This window comes from Grus americana, chromosome 1, assembly GCF_028858705.1.
Source record: "Grus americana isolate bGruAme1 chromosome 1, bGruAme1.mat, whole genome shotgun sequence".
Taxonomy (NCBI): Eukaryota; Metazoa; Chordata; class Aves; order Gruiformes; family Gruidae; genus Grus; species Grus americana.
Genome location: NC_072852.1, coordinates 132401146 through 132419324, shown reverse-complemented (window position 1 = coordinate 132419324; position 18179 = coordinate 132401146). Strand labels below are relative to the sequence as shown.

General features: G+C 39.5%; 1 protein-coding gene across 7 annotated transcripts in view; it reads left to right on the top strand.

The window, feature by feature from the left end:
• The window catches only part of CNKSR2 (connector enhancer of kinase suppressor of Ras 2), a 232555-nt gene that overhangs the window by 152884 nt on the left and 61492 nt on the right, over window positions 1-18179 (top strand). For all 7 annotated transcript variants that reach the window (XM_054820983.1, XM_054820942.1, XM_054820920.1 and 4 more), the window contains 3 exons: window positions 12036-12084; window positions 12950-13122; window positions 17302-17375. In XM_054820983.1, the coding sequence (XP_054676958.1) occupies window positions 12036-12084; window positions 12950-13122; window positions 17302-17375 (296 nt within the window). The remainder of the gene's footprint in view (window positions 1-12035; window positions 12085-12949; window positions 13123-17301; window positions 17376-18179) is intronic.

Genomic DNA, 18179 nt, shown 5'->3' with positions numbered 1-18179 from the left:
GCTAATGGAAGATGGCATTGTATTATTTTTAGACTAGTGCAATCAACACAGAGGAATAGAGAGGCCTCCTGGGTCTAGTCCTTTGCTATTGCAGTTAATCACCTTCATTTAATCCTATTCAGATATGTATTAGACTCCACATTCAAACATGGTATGAATCGCTGTTCCTAATGATGGGACCAGTAAGAGGTGGTAAACTGGATGAATGCATGGCCGGTTGTCATAATTCCAAGAAAAATGTTGGACAGAGAAGAGGAAAGAGAATAAAATTGTAATTAGCCTGCCAGCAAGAGAAGGACATCAGTCCTAATGAAATTTGCTACAGAAAAAAATCCAAATGCCTCAGAAACCAGCATAAAGTGCATAGGATAATAGGGTAGTTCAGGCTGGGAGGGACCTCAGGAGGTCTTCACTCTGGGCTTTGGCTCAAAGCAGGGCCGGCTCTGAGGTCAGACACGGCTTCCCCGGGCTTCGCCCAGTTGGGTGTTAAAAAACTCCCGAGGTGGAGACTGCAGGAACTTGCAGCCAACCTCCTGCACTGCTTGGCTGTCCTCATGGCAAAAAAGTTGGAGGTGAGCAACAAAAAAGAGATCTCAGCAGTAGCTGAGAGGATAGCAACTTGCTCGGATTTAAGGCACAGTTTCTGTTGTTTCTGTTATGGGGGAAACGGTTGCCAAAATGAAATTTGAAGGTATTGAATGTAGGAGATTTTACATCTATTTCTGTATACTTTGTCATTTTTATTAAAATCTGGAGTTAACTATTGTAGCTAAGCAAAATGCTCTAGAGATGAGGTAAGATTGGTTTATGGGCCATGATGAAGCATAATTGGAGTTTTTTGTGGAAATTTTTTATTTTAAACTTTCTCTATTACCTTCTTTTGCATCTGACCATGAGGGAAAAAATGACCTGTTACCATTTCTTTCCATGACGAAGCTAGGGAATTCTTTAAAAATGAGAGAGTTACTGTAAAGGTTATCTAGTCCAGCTCTGCCAGTCTAGATTTATTCCTTACTGCATATGATATAATGCTCTGAAAGTGTAATTTTACATTGTCAAGAGATGTAGATCTATAGACTAATAAATCTCCCAGCTCAGAACATTTCCTAATTTCCTTTCACATCCTCATCCTGTATTTTTTTCTGTTATCTATTTCAATTAATCATTCCAGGTTGTATCCTGCATTTCTGACCTGATAGAGGGCTTTTGCCTTTGTAGGTATTAACATTGTTTGTACACCAGTAAGTTACATTACCTGTAGCTGGTACAATCACAACAGCACAGCTGAGATGATTATTTTTTTTTTTAATGTAGAATAAGTGATTTAGTCCCTCAGTTATTCCCCTTTGATAAAGAAGAGATTAAGTGCAGCATATTGTAGCAGAGAAGTGTGTGTCAGGCATCACACAGAGGGGACTCAGGATGAGTTATCACTGCAATATGGTGGGGAGTGTCACATCTATGAGAACTTAGATCCAGGTCCTGACTTCTCAACTGGCTCCTCTCTGTACTCCTTTCTGCACCAGGCAAGGGGAGGCGTCAGGACTATGAAAGCAAGGAACCAAGGACACTGACTGGCATGTCTCATGAAATTTGGTGTTCTGAAAAACTTGTACTGAGTGGTGAAAATGCTGTTTGAATTAAGGGAGCACAGATGTCCATTTCAGAGTGCTGTTTTATCAAAATGCTTTGACAAGCAGCACAATTGTTCCTGAGCAATCCATTTTTTCAAAGTAGTGGTTTTAACTCCGCAGGAGTGTCTACCCCCTTCCTCTGCCCCGCTTACACGACGGTGGCCCCTTGAGCCTATTGCTGACACATAATGTGGGAGATTGTATGCTTGCACCTGCGAGGCAAATGGCTCTTTGCAGCAGTGCAACTCCTGAACAGAAGCTGTTTTATTAGGTGTTTCTATTTTACTGGAAGGAAGTGCTTGTTGCTTAGCACCTGATGTCTGAGTCAGCCAATCCATCTCTGCTACTGTGCTGTGGAGGAAAAAAAAACTCAAATTTTTCATATAGAGAAAACTGCTTTTTGTCCATTTCTCAAGTATATCCCTTTGCTTTCAGATTAACTCAAGTAGATAATATTTCTAACACTACAGAAGTCTGGCTTTGGAATGAAGTGTAAAACTAATTTTGTAAGCTGGTTTGTACCTATCAGGTCACCATAGCCAGCACAGAATTAAAAAGACCTAATGTTATCTTTCCCCACCTTTTGAGAAGTGCTGTTTCATCTTATGCTTAAAGGAAATTTCACTGAATTCCAGCAAGTAATGTGACTTTTATCCTGGAATGAACTGGTCTTTTTCTACCTTAATTCATAGGTGCAATGGAAGTGTTTGGTATGAATTTTAGCAGAATGTATAATGGCTGAGGTACAAACGCTCTTTCCCTCATTTCCCCATGGAAACCTCCCCTCTGTTCAAGATCCTGTTACCTCCTGTAGTGAGCAGCTACCTGAATTCAGCCCTGATATGTAACTATTACTACAGCTATTGCTGCAAGCTAATTCCTGGTGCAACGATAAAGAGGCACAAAGCACTGTGTTCTGGAAGTGTCATTTTAGTCCCGAAGGGTACAAATGCCAAGAAATCTCCAAGTCTTGAAAATTATTATAAGGACATGTCCTTAACAGTAATGTAACCAGTAGATAAGGTTTTCTCCTGATGAATAGTACTGCTTAAAAGGAGAAAATTTGGGTTTGTATGTTTTATCTTCTAGAGATGAACAAGGAAAGCATTTTGGTGGCTGTAATTTGTCTTATGCATCTCCTTTGCTAAGACTGCTTCTTTCACACACAACTGTGCACTAATTTCCTGGTTCACCCAAGCCTTTGTAAACTCCCTAGCTCCAGAAAAGTACAGTTTTCTGTTGTATTGAGTTTTTGCCAAAAACTTAATATATTTGAAAGTCAGAATGAGTTTTCTGTTTCTTTCACTGAAAGAACATTATGCCCAAGTGCTAACAGAGAATAGCTTGCAAGAGTATATCTTCCTTAAAGCAAAAAACTGTTTTCTCAGTTCTGCCATCATTCCATTACAGAGCACTTATATCCCCGGCACTTTTCTTGGTCACACAGCCAGGCTGAGCAATATGAAAGAGATCGTGCCGAGGGACACAATCAGAAGTGCTGCCGACTACTCCTACAGAAGGAGCTGTGTACGTACTCTTTTCATCGTAAGCAAGCACCTAGGTGTTGTAGGGGGGCATGGGACCTTTATTTTAAGGTAATGATTTTTCATCTAGAAAGACTATGGGCCTGATGCAAGATTTTGTTAATGCTCTGGGGTGGACTTCTGTCGTGTTTCACTGTAGTTTAAGTTTTCTCCCCGGAAGGTCCAGGATCAGTCCCATGCTGTGCCGCAGACCGCCTCTATAATCTAACATAGCTCACTTGCAGAATAGGTTTCTTAAATCTGCTTGGATAGTCTTATTGTTTTAATGTTTAGATAAACGTATGGAGGAATACCTACCCTTCCTGTGAATAAGACAGAAATTTTCTAAGCAAAACCAGATTTTTCATGGAAGAAATTGCATCGTTCTAAAGAGGTTTGTTTGACTGACCAATATCTGCTGGAAGGGCAACACAGCAGGGCACAGGCAATCCACGAGACTTCTGAAGCGCATGTGGGGTGACTTGTCTCAGTGATACTTTGTGAAAGGACAAGAGGCAATGGACATAAATTGAAATACAGGAATTGCTATGTAAACATAAGGACAAGCTACTTTTACTGTGAAGATAGTTTAACTGGAGCAGGTTGCCCATGGAGTTTGTGGAGTCTCCATCTTTGGAGATACTAAAAACCCAACTGGACACAGCCCTGAGCAACCTGCTTTGAGCAACAGGGCTGGATAAGACAATCTCCAGAGGTGCCTTCCTGCCTCAGGCATTTTGTGGTTCTCTGACTGCTCCATTCTCTGCGAGATGAAACTGGGAGTTGCTCTGGGGTAGAAATCAAAATAAAGGGTTAAATACTATTCTGTAATGGGTGATAATTAAGTTTCTTTTTCCTTCGTAAATGGATGCAGTTGAAACATACACAGTGATGGAACAACTGATGCATCTTGGACTTTTGCCATTAAAGAATACATAAAGTTTTCGAACCATCCCTTTCTCTCTTAGATTACTTACTGTCAATAAAAGCAGTGTGGGAGGTACCAAAATTACATGTTTCAGAGTAGATGTAGAGCAGAAGAATGATCTCAGAATAAATTATTCTAATGAACAGCACTTGTCTGGTTTAACTTTTTATCCTTATTTGCTTCAGGCAGCTATGACAGTGCTGTAGTGCTTGTTCTGTCAGTTGAAAAGACAGTGGGGGAATATGAGAACTCTCGTTTAAATTTGATATTGTCCAGAAGTTTTACTGCTTCAGTATTTCATTTAAAGAGTCCTATGGTTTAATGGCTAAGAAGGAAAATCTTTCCCTGGTGGTGGAAAGCAGGACCGCTGTATATTATTTTCTCAATATGGCCTGAAGATTTAAAAACATTTTAATTTTTTTGGGTGCATTGTGCTAACAACTTTGCACAATTTACACTAGCTTGTGCTACTACAAATTTGCGTCCAGCTAATGCAATATTTGCCACAGAGCCCCACAAATTACAAGAAAAAGTTTAGGGACAGGAGAATGAGTAAGAATCCCCGAACAGAAAAGCTGTCCTTGCTGTCACTTTTCAGACAACCACAGTTCTGTCCTTAGCTACCATATTCTTCTTGGATAAGCAGCTATAGGAACAGTTGTAGGAAAAGATTGATATTATCAATTTCTTTGATATTATCAGGCCATGTAGACTATGCAATAAGGTGAGCATCCTGCACAGGTAATGTAGCCATTGCCTACAACAGAGGCAGTTAGAAAGTCGGCAGCTTCAAGATCTCAGACTACATTTTTTACAGTAAAAAGCTCTTAGTGTATTCCTCTTAAGACACTTACTGTTTCTTTATCCTTGTGGTCACTAACAAAATGCATGCATTGGGAATTCATGGGCAGAGCTCCAAAAACACAGGAACCCAGTTAGAGCAGCCACCGTGCATGGTAGATGTCATAGCCACGTGCTGTAGATCTGGTACTTCCTAGAAGCCTTTCATAAAGCTACTGTGGGGAAGGGAGAGAAGGAGTAGGAACAGGGCCATTGGCTGTCAGGTAAATGTAGAAAATTATCTCATCTGAAATGAACTTTTTGGCTGCTGCCAAGAAAATTATTGCTTTGCAAGCTTTTGCAAATACACATTCATTTGGCCTTAGTATTGAAACACCTTTTTGCAGTTCTGAAAAAGCAAAACTAAGGGAGGAGGAGGAATATAGTGTGTGAGATAACATATGAAGCCATGAATTCTGGGATCTGTTCTTCCAGCGACTGTTAATATGTCTGTGCCTCTCACAACCCATTTGACAGAACCAGTGATTCATGCTTCTCTCTGTCTGAGGTACCTGCCATTTAAAAGAGAAATATCCACAGGATATTTAGTATAATGATTCTGCCTTACTTGTTGACATTATTTTGTTTGTATTACAAAAGCTCACTTTTAGAAGTCTGATCATATATAATTCATACTGTGTTACGTCTTAGCTAGAACCTTAGTGAATGCTGTCCTTTTAAACCCAGTTTTGGTATTTGTATTATAGAGTGTGCTGAAGGGCAGAGCGAGCTGTACAGGGGGAGCAGAAGTATCTATTACCAAAGCACCAAAACATCAAGATTCGATTCAATAAATTTTGCTTTGGGGAGGCAAGACTGAAGGTTTCAGGGCACTGTTAATCAACTGTGGCATCCTTTGTCTGTAAATCACTTTTCATTCCAACTCACCATGGATTTATGTATTACTCACATATGATGACTGTTTTGTCATGAGCCTGTGACTTTAGTGTAGGAAATATTTCTGGACCTGCTTTCATAAATTCACTGCTGGGCTTTTGTATTAGATTTTCTCTCACATGGATCATCTCATTTACTTTATTTGCATTTTACCTATCCAGAGTGGAGCCCTGCTTTTAGAAGGGTTGTGTAAACTAGAGCTCCTGCAGCATATTAAAAATTCTTTATTCACAACTTAGTGCCACTTGGTACTGGTTTTGGGCAACTAAATAGTTGCAGCCACAGATAAATTAGAGAATGTTGGATGTATGAGAAGTTCAAAATCCAGAAGTAAATAAAAAATGAATAATTATTCAGCTAAATGAAAGAAGAAAAGAGAATAGAGTCAGATTTGGAATAATCTTAGAGTTCATGATTACAGCAACAGGAGTATTTCCTAAAACACCCTGCATGACCTGACAAATCAGATATGCCAAGTATGAGATTTTTTGCAGATAATCATTCTGTTAGCAGTCTCTGAACCCCAGTCAGCACACAAAACTATTCAAACAAGGCAGTGAAGTCTTTGCCTTCCTAAACAGGATCATAAATTAGACCACAATCTTTCATTGTCCTACTTTTTAGTAGGTTCCCTTTTGAGTGTTAATTTCACCCGTAGATGCTTCATTTGACCCTTAGCCCCAGTAACTGGTTCCTTCAGAGTACCAGGTTGTGCCTCGTCTCTTCTCTCCTATGCCAATGAAGTCCTGTGTGGCCCAGCTTCAGCTCTTGTTCCAAAAACTGCCTTGCAGATGCCCCGTGTGGACTCAGCTAGCTTCAAGACCTAGCTGACAATAAACTGTAATATTTTCGCTTCTTTTGCGGGCTAAACATAATAACAGGTCAACACCTGCTCCTGCTGTAAATGAAACAGTTACCTGTTGTGAATGAAATTCTGCTGCTGATTGGCAGGATGTTTCAAACTTTCTGAGCTGCCAGAGGTCTTGTTTCATCATACCTTTGTAACATAGTCTTTGAAATCTGTATTTTCCACAAATATCCGTGAAAATAATGATTGCTATCTATCATTAGCTCTTAATCAAGACTAAACAAGATAGTAAACAAAAAAGATTTTGGCAAAATCCTCTGTTGGGAGCACCCTTAAGCATAAGTTAATAGTGATGGATAGTGTGACAACATATTATAAATAGCTTTGAATTCTTCTCCATTTTCACTCTTCTTTAAGCTCTGAAATTTTGGATCTCAACACACCAAATGCAGAGAAACATGTATATGTGGTGTATCAAAACTGTGAAAACAGAACGTTGCCAGTGTTCTCAGAGTGTTCAGTGTGAGAGATCAATCAAATAATTGGCAGCACCAACTTTCATTTTTTTCCAGATATGGGTTTTTCCATCTGCAGCAGAAAGTTCCAGTAATCAGAAATGTTACAAGCTACTTTGCTGAAACTAGAGAAAGTTATCTTACAGTGACAGAGGGGAACTGTCTGACTGTAAATAGTTCCTTAGTGTCTAAACTTGCTGCTTGAGAAAAATTAGATTTGACTTGAGCTCTCAAAAAAGCTATAAAGATACCTACCATTTTCCTTCCCAATCAGACTGAGCTCAAATTCAGGGAAAAGAATTGGAGATTATTATTTCCATAACCTGGTTCTCTCTCCTAGCTTTCTGAAAGTGAGCCAGTGGAAAATCTCTGAAGTGAAGAAACAAGCACTTGAAACAGGATTTTAGGAGCTGTCAAATTTAGCACTAATTGCTATGGCCAATCCAGATCTTCAGAGAAGTTTCAATTATGGGCTTTTTTTGGTAGATCTACAAATTCTGTAACCATGAAGGTGTTCATGTAACTGTTAGAATATATCTATTTTTTGGACATGGATGTCATGTTCTGTTGGTCACACGTGGAATTTATATTACAGTTTAGAGAAGCTCCTATATAGGAATAATTTGACCCCAAATCTTTAGTCTTCCTTCTCAGACTCTTGAAGTTTGGCAAAATAACCACTCCTCCCAAATCAATGGTTTTGATAACCAGTCTACTTGTCTTCTACTTTTATTTGAGGTATCCACTGGAACAGAAATTTTCTGTCTTTCATCATAACATGAGTTTTATCAAATATTCATCTCTCCTGATAGCAGTTTCACTGCAATTTAATATTGGTATCAGAAGATCAGTTTATTAAGTTTCCTATTTGGCATGAAACAAATAAATTAATTGAAACTTAAATTATTTAACACTTTTATTTAAATATTTTTTTTCCAAATAGAGAGCTATCAAATTGCTACTAAGTACTTCATAATAAATACATTTTCGGGCTTCTGAACATTAATGACTAACTTTCAATCTTGCTTCCGTTTTGAGCAAATATACAGAAGGCATGGTACTAACCAAGAATGAACACTTCACCCCAAGAGCTGAAAGCAGGCAGAAACCTGGATAACTCTGAGGGTGACAGAAAAAACTGATAGTCTCATTTCTTGAAAGTTTTGTGTTGTACATACAAAGATGCTGATGCATGATTGTGTGCATGCAGATATTGTTGATTATACCACCTATATGTGATTATGTGATTAACAAATACAGTTATAGGCAGTTGGTGACCTCTGTTGTTAGTGTGAGCCTCCACCTGAAAGTTTTTTGCTATGTGTTACTGTGCTATAATCCTAAAAACATGGAAAGGCATACCCTAGGGCAGATTGCTATTTCCAGCTGTGCAGTCTTCTGATGGGCTTTCAGAACCCTGTCAATCATTTTGAAGAGTGTTAAAGTAAATATAACCCACATAGCAAGTTTGGTAATGAACAGTTGCAGGAAGAGGGGAACTGTTACAGCTCTTCCATGCACAATGAAATCTCCATTGGGTGACGGGATTTGCAGCTAAGCCCTCAGAAGGTATGGCTAGAGGTAGACTAGCACCTTTGTTAAAAAGAAACAGCAAAAATCCCTTCAATAAAAGATATTTTGTTCATCTTGAAATATATATGCTTTAGAGGCTGCTGATAGCAGACAAGTATATACCTAAAATGTTTCTTTGATTTTCTGCTTATACGTGCATTTGTCGGAGGGCTTAGTTTAGGTTTATTATTAAATACGGCAAGCTCAAACATCACGTATTACAGGAGAAAATTATTGCATTCAAAAAACTGAAGCTTGGGGTCTTCAAGGGAGTTTGATAAATGTTAAACATCAAGCAAGTTCAGAATGTGACTAAACAGTTTCACATTTTCTTCAGGAGTGACAACTTCCATTTGGGTTAAGATATTCATCTATTTCATGTTTTCAGTGGCAGTCTTGTTCCCATTTCATTTATTACTTTGAGTTACTAACAACTTTCTTTAATATAGAATGCTGTTTTCTATTTCATTTCATGCTTGCTCTCAGAATTAGTAGGAGAGATGAATTCTTGGAAACTGGGACAAGATGTATGTGAAAGCAGTTGCTCAAAGCTCAAGATGTATCAAAATCAAAATGCAGTGAACATATGTTGAAATCCGGCCTCGTGGGTGGGTGATTAAACAGTATGTTGCAGCAAACTTGCTTTAGTACAGCTAAATTTCTAGCTTTGGTGTGAATCCATATTTTTAGGGTTTATGGCATTAAAAACAAGTACTTGTATTATTTCCATATTGGCCATATCGCAGAATTAAGCTGTAAAAGGGGAAATATTATGGTGGCCAACATTAGGACAGATCATGTAAAGAAGTTGTGGAATCTCCCTCTTTGGAGATAGCTGGATCCAGGCTGGAGACGACCCTGAAGAACATGATCCAGCGTTGGGTTCAAAGCAAGCCTTGCTTTGAGCAGGATGAAGAACATGTCCTCCTTTGTCATTCTGTGATTCTAAACAGCACTGAGAAAATTACATTAAGCATTATCTAATAACTGGGAAGAGGCTGCAGATCACATTCGATGATTTCCTAAAAAAAGCAACAGAAGAAACATTTTTAGATTTCACCCTCACTTGGGTTTTTTTGCCTTACATGTCATGTGAGTTTGAAACTGAATGGCACTGACTAATGCATACTGCTTATACATCTTCTGGGTAAAAAATAAAAAAAAACAGCTGGTGCTGTTTTTGCAAAGGACAAACCAACTTGAAGCTTGAAGTCTATGTAAAATCTAAAGTATTAACTAAAAATCATTGAAGTCAGTTGAATTGTTCCCAGGAACTTCGCTCAGTTGTAGATTTTGTCCTTAATTATAATTTAATTTAATGAGCTAATTTAGAATAATAACTGAATTTAATAAAACCTTTCTATTTTGCAATATGACATAATGTATGGAAAAATGGCTAGACATCTAAATTACATGCTGCCTTCCTATTAAAAACTGATACCCTTTCATTGCCCTTTCTTCCCAAAAAGTGACTCAGAAGTTGAGAGGTGTGAGCACACATTTGCAGGTTCAATTTACAGACGAAACGTTTCATATCGTTCTCATCTGCTTTCAGAATCACTTATACGAAAACCAAGCGGAGGTTTTCCTTTTCTCTTTTGGCACTCTGAAAATAGTAGTGTAGAAAAGTCAAGCAGCAGAATGAAATTGTCTGGCTTGTGAACTGAGAAGTGCTAAAGTTTTGGGTTTGTGCATGTGTGTATTTTTTCAACTTCTTTGAGTTAGGAAAGGATTTTCAAAGCATCTAAGACGGAGTTATTTACACACTTCAGCCCAATCACTCTGTTGTTCCTGGGCCATAAAGATCTCTCTTAGTCCTACGCAGGTCAAAATATTTCATGTGACATAAGTTGGGATGGTGTTGCTGTCTCGGCTTGCTGAGAGCTGGTGCTGATTGAATTGATACTGGTAGCAGAAGAAAAAGGACAAGAGACAGGGAAGGAAAACAAATGGGCTCCTTTTTTCTTCCCAGTGGAGGCCTATTTTGACCGTCTGAGGTGGCAATACAGTTGAGTAGCTTTCTTCAAATACTGTTTACAATGGATCAGCACATCTACTGAGTCAGTTAATTTTTTTATATTACACTTAAGTCTCGTTATATTGCTGGTAATTTATCCCCACGGACCTGTTAGTATTTGCAGCTGTGAGGCGAGACATCCCTTGGAAGCTGAGCCTCAGCCTCCTGCATGTGAGCTCAGGTGTATGGGAAGCGAGGAGGAGAAAATGAAAAGCAGCTCCTTGAATTGAAAAGGGAGCCTTGTAAGCTGGGGTGAGGGTTTGTCTTACCTGCTAGGAAAAGGATTTGGGCTCACGGGGCTGTCAGTGCCTTTGCTTAGATTTATTTTTGTCAAGTGGCACAAAAGCTTTGGATTTTGTATTAATTCATGGTAAGCTGAAATAAGAGGTTTTAATGTTCAGACACTAATGTGGCCTTTTCTTAGTTTCAGCTCTAATACATTTGTCTGTATTTATAGAAAACTAAAATTCAAAAGAACTAAAATAATGTCTTTAAATTTTGGAATTATTAACTACAGAATTATTTTTTTAATTCACTAGAGTGATGGTGATTATCTGAGTCAAAGTTTTTTAACAGAAATGACCATAAACTGTGTTCATAGGTATTGCCATTTTTAATAAGCTAGGATCTGAAGCAAAGGAATAATTTCCATCCTGTCTCATTGCCTAGGCAATGGGTTGGTTCATGGGAGTGGATCAACTGGAAGGAAATACTTTGAGTCAAAACCTGGTGAAAAATAAAGTATTTTCTATTTCAGAATATTTTGGGGGGAGACTTTTTCCCAGCTGTGATTTAGCAGAATTTTACTGGTGTCTTTAAAAATATTAGGCCCGTTTCTGAGCAAATTGTCTGATGTTCTAAAGACTATCGTATAAATGCCTTCACCCCTGCATTAGGCAGTGTGTTAATTTGTGTATTTGCATATTTATGTCAGGAAGACCTTAGTTAGATGATGTATTAGAAACGCACAGGCTGTGTAGCTTCACTATCATACTAACCAAAGGGAGACATTCCTTCCTTATTAACAGAACAAGAGAAGAGCGACTATTTTACAGAGAAAATTCAGTTGTTTTGGCAAACTAATTTGTGGTCTATTTTAAGATGTTCCACTGTGTGCTTTTGCTTTACAACTTTATGAACAGATGAACTAAAATTACCTTTTTTCTTAGGCCTTTAAGTCCATTGGCTGGTGTTACCTGGTGATGACTTCAGTGTTCACAACATTACACTTCTTTTACGATAAGGATGTGGTTGAATATAAACACTGTATGTTCACTTCTTCCATTTTGATTTTCTTGTAGACATTTCAGCAGTCTTCTCTACAGCAGAAAAGTAAAAAGAAGAACAAAGGTAAAAATGACATTTGTTTTCATGTATTGGTGGGAAGGGAATTGCCAGCATTAATGTTTGTGGTATTGCAGTATCTGAGGAACTAGAACTTGTTAGCTCCGATTCAATAGTTAGTTCAGTTGATCAGGTTGTGAAGGTATTAATCCATTACTGGTGTCTCAGTTTCCTAATGCTCCTCTACCTACATATATCTGCTGTTGTCTTTTTTTTGAATACTTAGACTCTAGCCTCTTTAGGGCCAGGGCTGTTTTTTTCTAGCTGTGTTCATGTAAGGCCTTAGTGCAGCCCTTGCTCATTACCTAAGCTGTCAGGTAATTTATATCATAATAAATTGTTCTTCTTTGATTTAGAAGTACAAAGGCCTTAAGAACTGTTTAGTTGCAAAAGGAGCTGCAAAGAGAGGTTTTTGAATACCCAGGAAGTACTTGCATAGTTGTATTTGGCTGCCAAGTGTGAAAGTAAATGAATTTAAATGCTGTGTATTTTAAGCTGATGTGAAATATTAATCATCTGTTGAAAATTACAAATAAACATTTTTCTTATTTTTAAATACCTTGCCTTTCTTTTCTCTGTAATGTCTTCTCTTTCTCTGTTGCTTTTTTTTTTTTTTGTCTTATCCATAGAATATGAGCTCTTTGAGTTGCTGAACATCGTTTGATTTGGTTTGTTTTGGTTTTTAACTTCTGGTGCCTTGCATAGACTTTGTGGTCAAAATAGAAAGTTTGTAATAATTTATTCATGGCAAATTGAGGTTGAAAATGTTAATTAATTTTCTTAAGCAAATATATAGTGCTTTCTGGCTAGCCATCTTGTTGATTTAGTGGACAAGTCAAATGCTTTCACATCAACTTGTTGTCATTTTCAGCTCCTATTCCTGGAAAAAGCAAAAGACGGATCTCATGTAAAGATCTTGGTCGAGGGGACTGTGAAGGCTGGCTTTGGAAAAAGAAAGATGCCAAGAGTTATTTCTCCCAGAAGTGGAAAAAATACTGGTTTGTCCTGAAGGATACATCTCTATATTGGTATATCAATGAAGAGGTAAGCATCTGTGCTCATTGTCTCAACAGGAGCCCATGTAGTCCTGTTGTCATGACTTAGTGGGAAGCCAATGTTTTGAGTGCTTATGTATGTGAATAACTTTATCCACCCAAATAATCACACTGAAATGAATACTAACTACCTGACTACATTACCGTTAAGGTCCAGAGATATTTGGTCCTTCAAATTCACCTTTTACTACAAGGCGAAATAACTCACTTTCCTGTGTCCTGCTCATACCAGTTTAGAGTAAATCTATCCTCAAACCTTTGAAAGGGGAAAAAGTAGTTATTTAATCCTGTCATTCAAGCTTAGTCATGGGAGTGTAAACTTTAATGATGTGCTGCCTGGTGTTCCTTGTTTATCTCTGCTAGTGAAATCACCAAAACCTCTGGCAATTAAGGAAGACGCTTTTGTTCTCTCAGTTGTGTTCTCCTGTCATTTCTTCTTTGTAGTTGTTGATATGATTTCAGTGCTCATATATGCTGAACTTAAGGGTGCTGGAGCAGCCCAACTAAATTGTGTACAGCTTTGATTGTGCAACATATTCTGCATTAATACACATTTACTTATATCAGCTTTAGCAAAAAAGCTCTTTGCCAGTGAGTTAAGAAACCTTAATTTTAAACCGTATTGGTGTCATTAGTAAATATCCTGAGATAAAATCATTGCCAATATGTGGATACACTTGGACTTGTTCTTTTAATCACTGCAAGCATTTGTAAATAACCTTTTTAAAATATTGTGACCCTCAATTTTTCCCTGAGTAGACAGAAAGCAAGTTGTTCCATGAACAGAGTTACCAAAGCCTGTTTTCCCATGGACTCATCCCATTTGTGCCTTGATCCCAGCTTCAGATCAGTAACCCTAACTCCCTTCTCTCTATCCTCCCTCATCATGGTCTACTACGAGGTCTTCATCAGGGTGGTAATTCATATCTACAAGTAAGATGACTGGTCACCAGCTATGGCCAAGGAGCATGTGGAAGCACTGAGTTGTGCCTTACTTTCCCATGGAGAGGCCAGCGATTTGGGGGCCTCTGTCTCCCCCCTGTCCCAAGTTTCCCTCAGACTTGCTGAGACTCCGTTGTTTTTGAGACCTCAGCTCCCTCACCAAAGTGTCTGTAATCACCAATAGATTCAAAAGCTGGCAGGGGGAGCCTCAGTGGCAGATGGACAGACAAGCAAACAGTGCTGTTGCCAAAACTTTGTTTCCTTAGGCAACCATGCAAAAAAAAAAAAAAAAAAGCAAGATTATTCTAAACAGTGTCCATTTGATTTTTAAATACCTGCTAATGAAGATGTTGTGGTTTTGCCTCAGCCAGCAGCTAAGCACCATGCAGCCACTGACTCACTCCCCCCTGGCAGGATGACACATTCTCCACCCCTTTTTCCATACCACTTACATCATGCTCAGGTCCCACATTATCCAATACAACCTCATTAACCACCAGCCCCCTCCACATCTTTTGATATAATACGCAGATATCATTCCCTTAGTCTGTGGACCACCCCTGTGAAATGTCTGTAAAATGTCCTGAAATGTCCACAAAATGTCCATTGAGTTCATTTAGCCCGTGACTTTGAGCTCCATCTGTTATGGTGGTGTCTCAGGACAGGAGAGGTGGTGTATTGCTTGGAGTTACTGGGCACCCAAGCCAGCTCAGGTCGGGTCACTGCTGCACTTGTGCTGCTTCTTGTAAGGCTTGTCCTCCATTGGTTCAGGTGGTTCCTGCTACAGTAATTCCTATAACACACAACTCAAATCATAGGTTACAAAAATGTAAAGTTATTATCATTACAATCTCCACTCCCGGTCCCTTTGGGCCAGACCATCAGGTTTAACATTGCAATGAACTTCTCCCCTTGCCCCTGCTCCAGCTTGGACTTATCCACAGACTGCAGTTCCTTAGAGGTGTACCTGCTCCAAGTGGAGCCTTATCTATGAGCCACAGTCTCTCCAGGGGTACACCTGCTGCTGCATGGACTCATCCACAGCCCCAGTCACTTCAAGGTGCACCTGTTCCAGCGTGACCTTCTCCATGGGCCACAATGCCTTCAGAAGTAAACCTGCACTGTTGTGGGCTCATCCATGGCCACACGCTTTGAGGTGCCCCAGCATGACCTCACGCACAGCCACTGATGCTTCAAGATGCACCTATTGCAGCATGGACTTAGTCACAACCACAGATGCTTTGAGGTGTACCTTCTCCCGCGTGGATTTATCCTTGGCTCACAATCCCTCCAGAGGTATACCTGCTGTGGTACATAAATAACCACGGCCACAGACACTTCAAAGATGTACCTGCTCTGGTGTGGACATATCCGCAGATGCTTCAGTGTGTCCTGCTCCCACATGGACTCATCCATAGGTCAACAGTCCCTTCAACCCGAGTGCAGACAGGAGTTCCAGCCTGTCCCGTACAGCAGCACAGTACAGCAGCGATGCCCCCGGCCATCAGCCAGCCCAGGCACATCGCCATTGCTGTTATCAAAATGTTCCCAGGCACAGCAGAGTACGATGATCAGCAGTACAGCACTACAGCGAGCAGCGAAAGCAAAAAGCAGCCACTAACGAGCACTAGACTCTAGTATACAGTAGGGCAAGCAAGCCCCATGGCACGTGCAGGACCCTGCCAATTAATAGCTAAACAGCAATAACAGCTATAAATTCGATCTAGCACATTCCAATCAAATTTGTCATTATCTTGAACCCTTCGAGCCCCACATTGGGTGCCAAAAAGGACTGTTGTGGTTTTGTCTCAGCAAGCAGCTAAGCCCCACACAGCCACTCGCTTGCTCCCCCCTCCCCCGGCGGGATGGGGGAGAGAATCAAAAGAGTGAAAGTGAGAAAACTTGTGGGTTGAGATAAAGACAGTTTAACAGGTAAAGCAAACCAAGGGATTCATTCCCCACTTCCCATGGGCAGGCAGGTGTTCAGCCATCCCCAGGAAAGCAGGGCTCCATCACGCCTAATGGGGACTTGGGAAGACAAACGCCATCACTCCCAACATCCTCCCCCTCCTTCTTCCCCCAATTTTATATGCTGAGCATGACATTGTATGGTATGGAATATCCCTTTGGTCAGTTGGGGTCAGCTGTCCCGGCTGTGTCCCCTCCCAGCTCCTTGTGCACCCCCAGCCTACTCACTGGTGGAGCTGTGAAAGAAGCAGCAAAGGCCTTGGCTCTGTGTGAGCACTGCTCAGCAGTAACGAAAACATCCCTCTGTTACCAACACTGTTTTCAGCACAAATCCAAAACACAGCCCTGTACAGCTACTGTGAAGAAAATTAACTCTATCCCAGCCAAAACCAGCACAGCAGAACCTGTTGCAACATTGTACCTTCCACAAAACAGCTCTAGTTCCAGTTTTATAGGCTGATTTGTGTCATTTATTTATTTCTTTTTAAGAAAGCATATGGTCATATGGACTGCATATGCAGCATAAATAACCATGGAGATTCTGAGAAAAAGATGTAATTCTGTGGAATTCCGTAATGTACATTTGTGTTTTCTGCAGCTTCACTTTCATGATCCTGTATTAATTTCTCATGCAAAGTTATGAGCAGTTAAATAAGAGAATCTGTGTTATTGATGTACTAGTGGCTTAAAATAAATAATGCTTTCAAACTGTGAAAAGTTAAGGGAGATTGAATAGCTGATAGAAGAAACTGCACAAGTCTTTAGAGGAGAGGGGAGGAAGGTCAGATGGCTTCTCTCAAGTGTTGGAGAGATGTGAAAGTAGCTGAAGAGATATCATGCCTCTTAGCTGTGATATCATATAAAGATGGTAAGCAGCACGCATTGAAATTGCTTTTTTCCCTATTTCTTACAGTAGATTGCATTTCCCCTTACTAATTACTCCATCTTCCCCCAAAATTAACTAATTACAATAACTGATTGCCTGAATACATTTGGTCATTTTGTATATTTCCAAATGCTGTGTCAGCTGTGAAATTGTTTGAAAAAAATGGATATTTAAAATTGTATTTTACACCAAGGGATCTGTCTTACTACTTTGGCAGAAGTCCTAGTGACTTCTGTGGGAGGTTTGCCAGAGCAGAGCATACATTAGTATTCCTTATGTAAGAAGGCAAGTGAAAATATCTGTAAGTGTTCAGTGCAGTGGGGTTTTTTTCTGACACCTTAACAACAGTAATATCTAGGACTGTCTTTGCAGGATGAAAAAGCAGAAGGATTCATCAGTCTACCTGAATTTAAAATTGACAGAGCCAGCGAATGCCGCAAGAAATAGTAAGTATGCTCAAAAATAATGCAATGACACAATAGAAAAAGTGGAACAAAGGACAAGGTTTTCCCTTAAAACAGTGACATAATGGAGTTCATGACAATGATCATTTGGTTGTATCACAGAATAAGTTCATACAGGCAAATTCAGTGTGGTTTCTGTGTGCCATGTTTCCTGAAGAAGGGTTTTTTTTTACTTTAGCATGAATCAGAGTGCTTGAGTACAGCAAAATTAATTAAGAGTAAGAACACTGCTTGGCTGCTTCTGTCCCTTTATTTTCCTGGTTTTCCTCTCTTCTTTTGTTTTCTTTCTGTTTTTGGCAGGGTTGGTTTGTTGGAGTTGGGGTTGGAGTGTGTGTCTGTGATACCTTTAAGCTCAATGAAGAGCTTTAACCATAATAAAGAGACCATCCAAATAAAAAAGTCCCTGAGTTCATGGCCAGGCATCAATTTTAATGTAACTCCAGATTTGTTAGCACCATCTCAATGTTTGCTGACATAATGTCTCAGTCCTGAGGCAGAGTAAGAAAAGAGAATGACAGTGATTTGCTATATTTTTGGGGTATGACCTAAAGGTCTCAAATAACTCTTCTTCTCACCTAGCTGTGTGTGCTACTGTCCAGGTTTGTGCCATTGCGCAAATCCATTTCTTATTTAGATGCAAATTCAAGCATATGTAGCAATGTGACAGATGCATACACCCACAGAGGTATTTTTAGAGTCATTATTGTTGAAAACTTTTTGCCTTGCCTTCTAATGGTTTTTACTGTTCTTTTAGTTTATCAGGACTGTGGATTCACTGAAATTTGT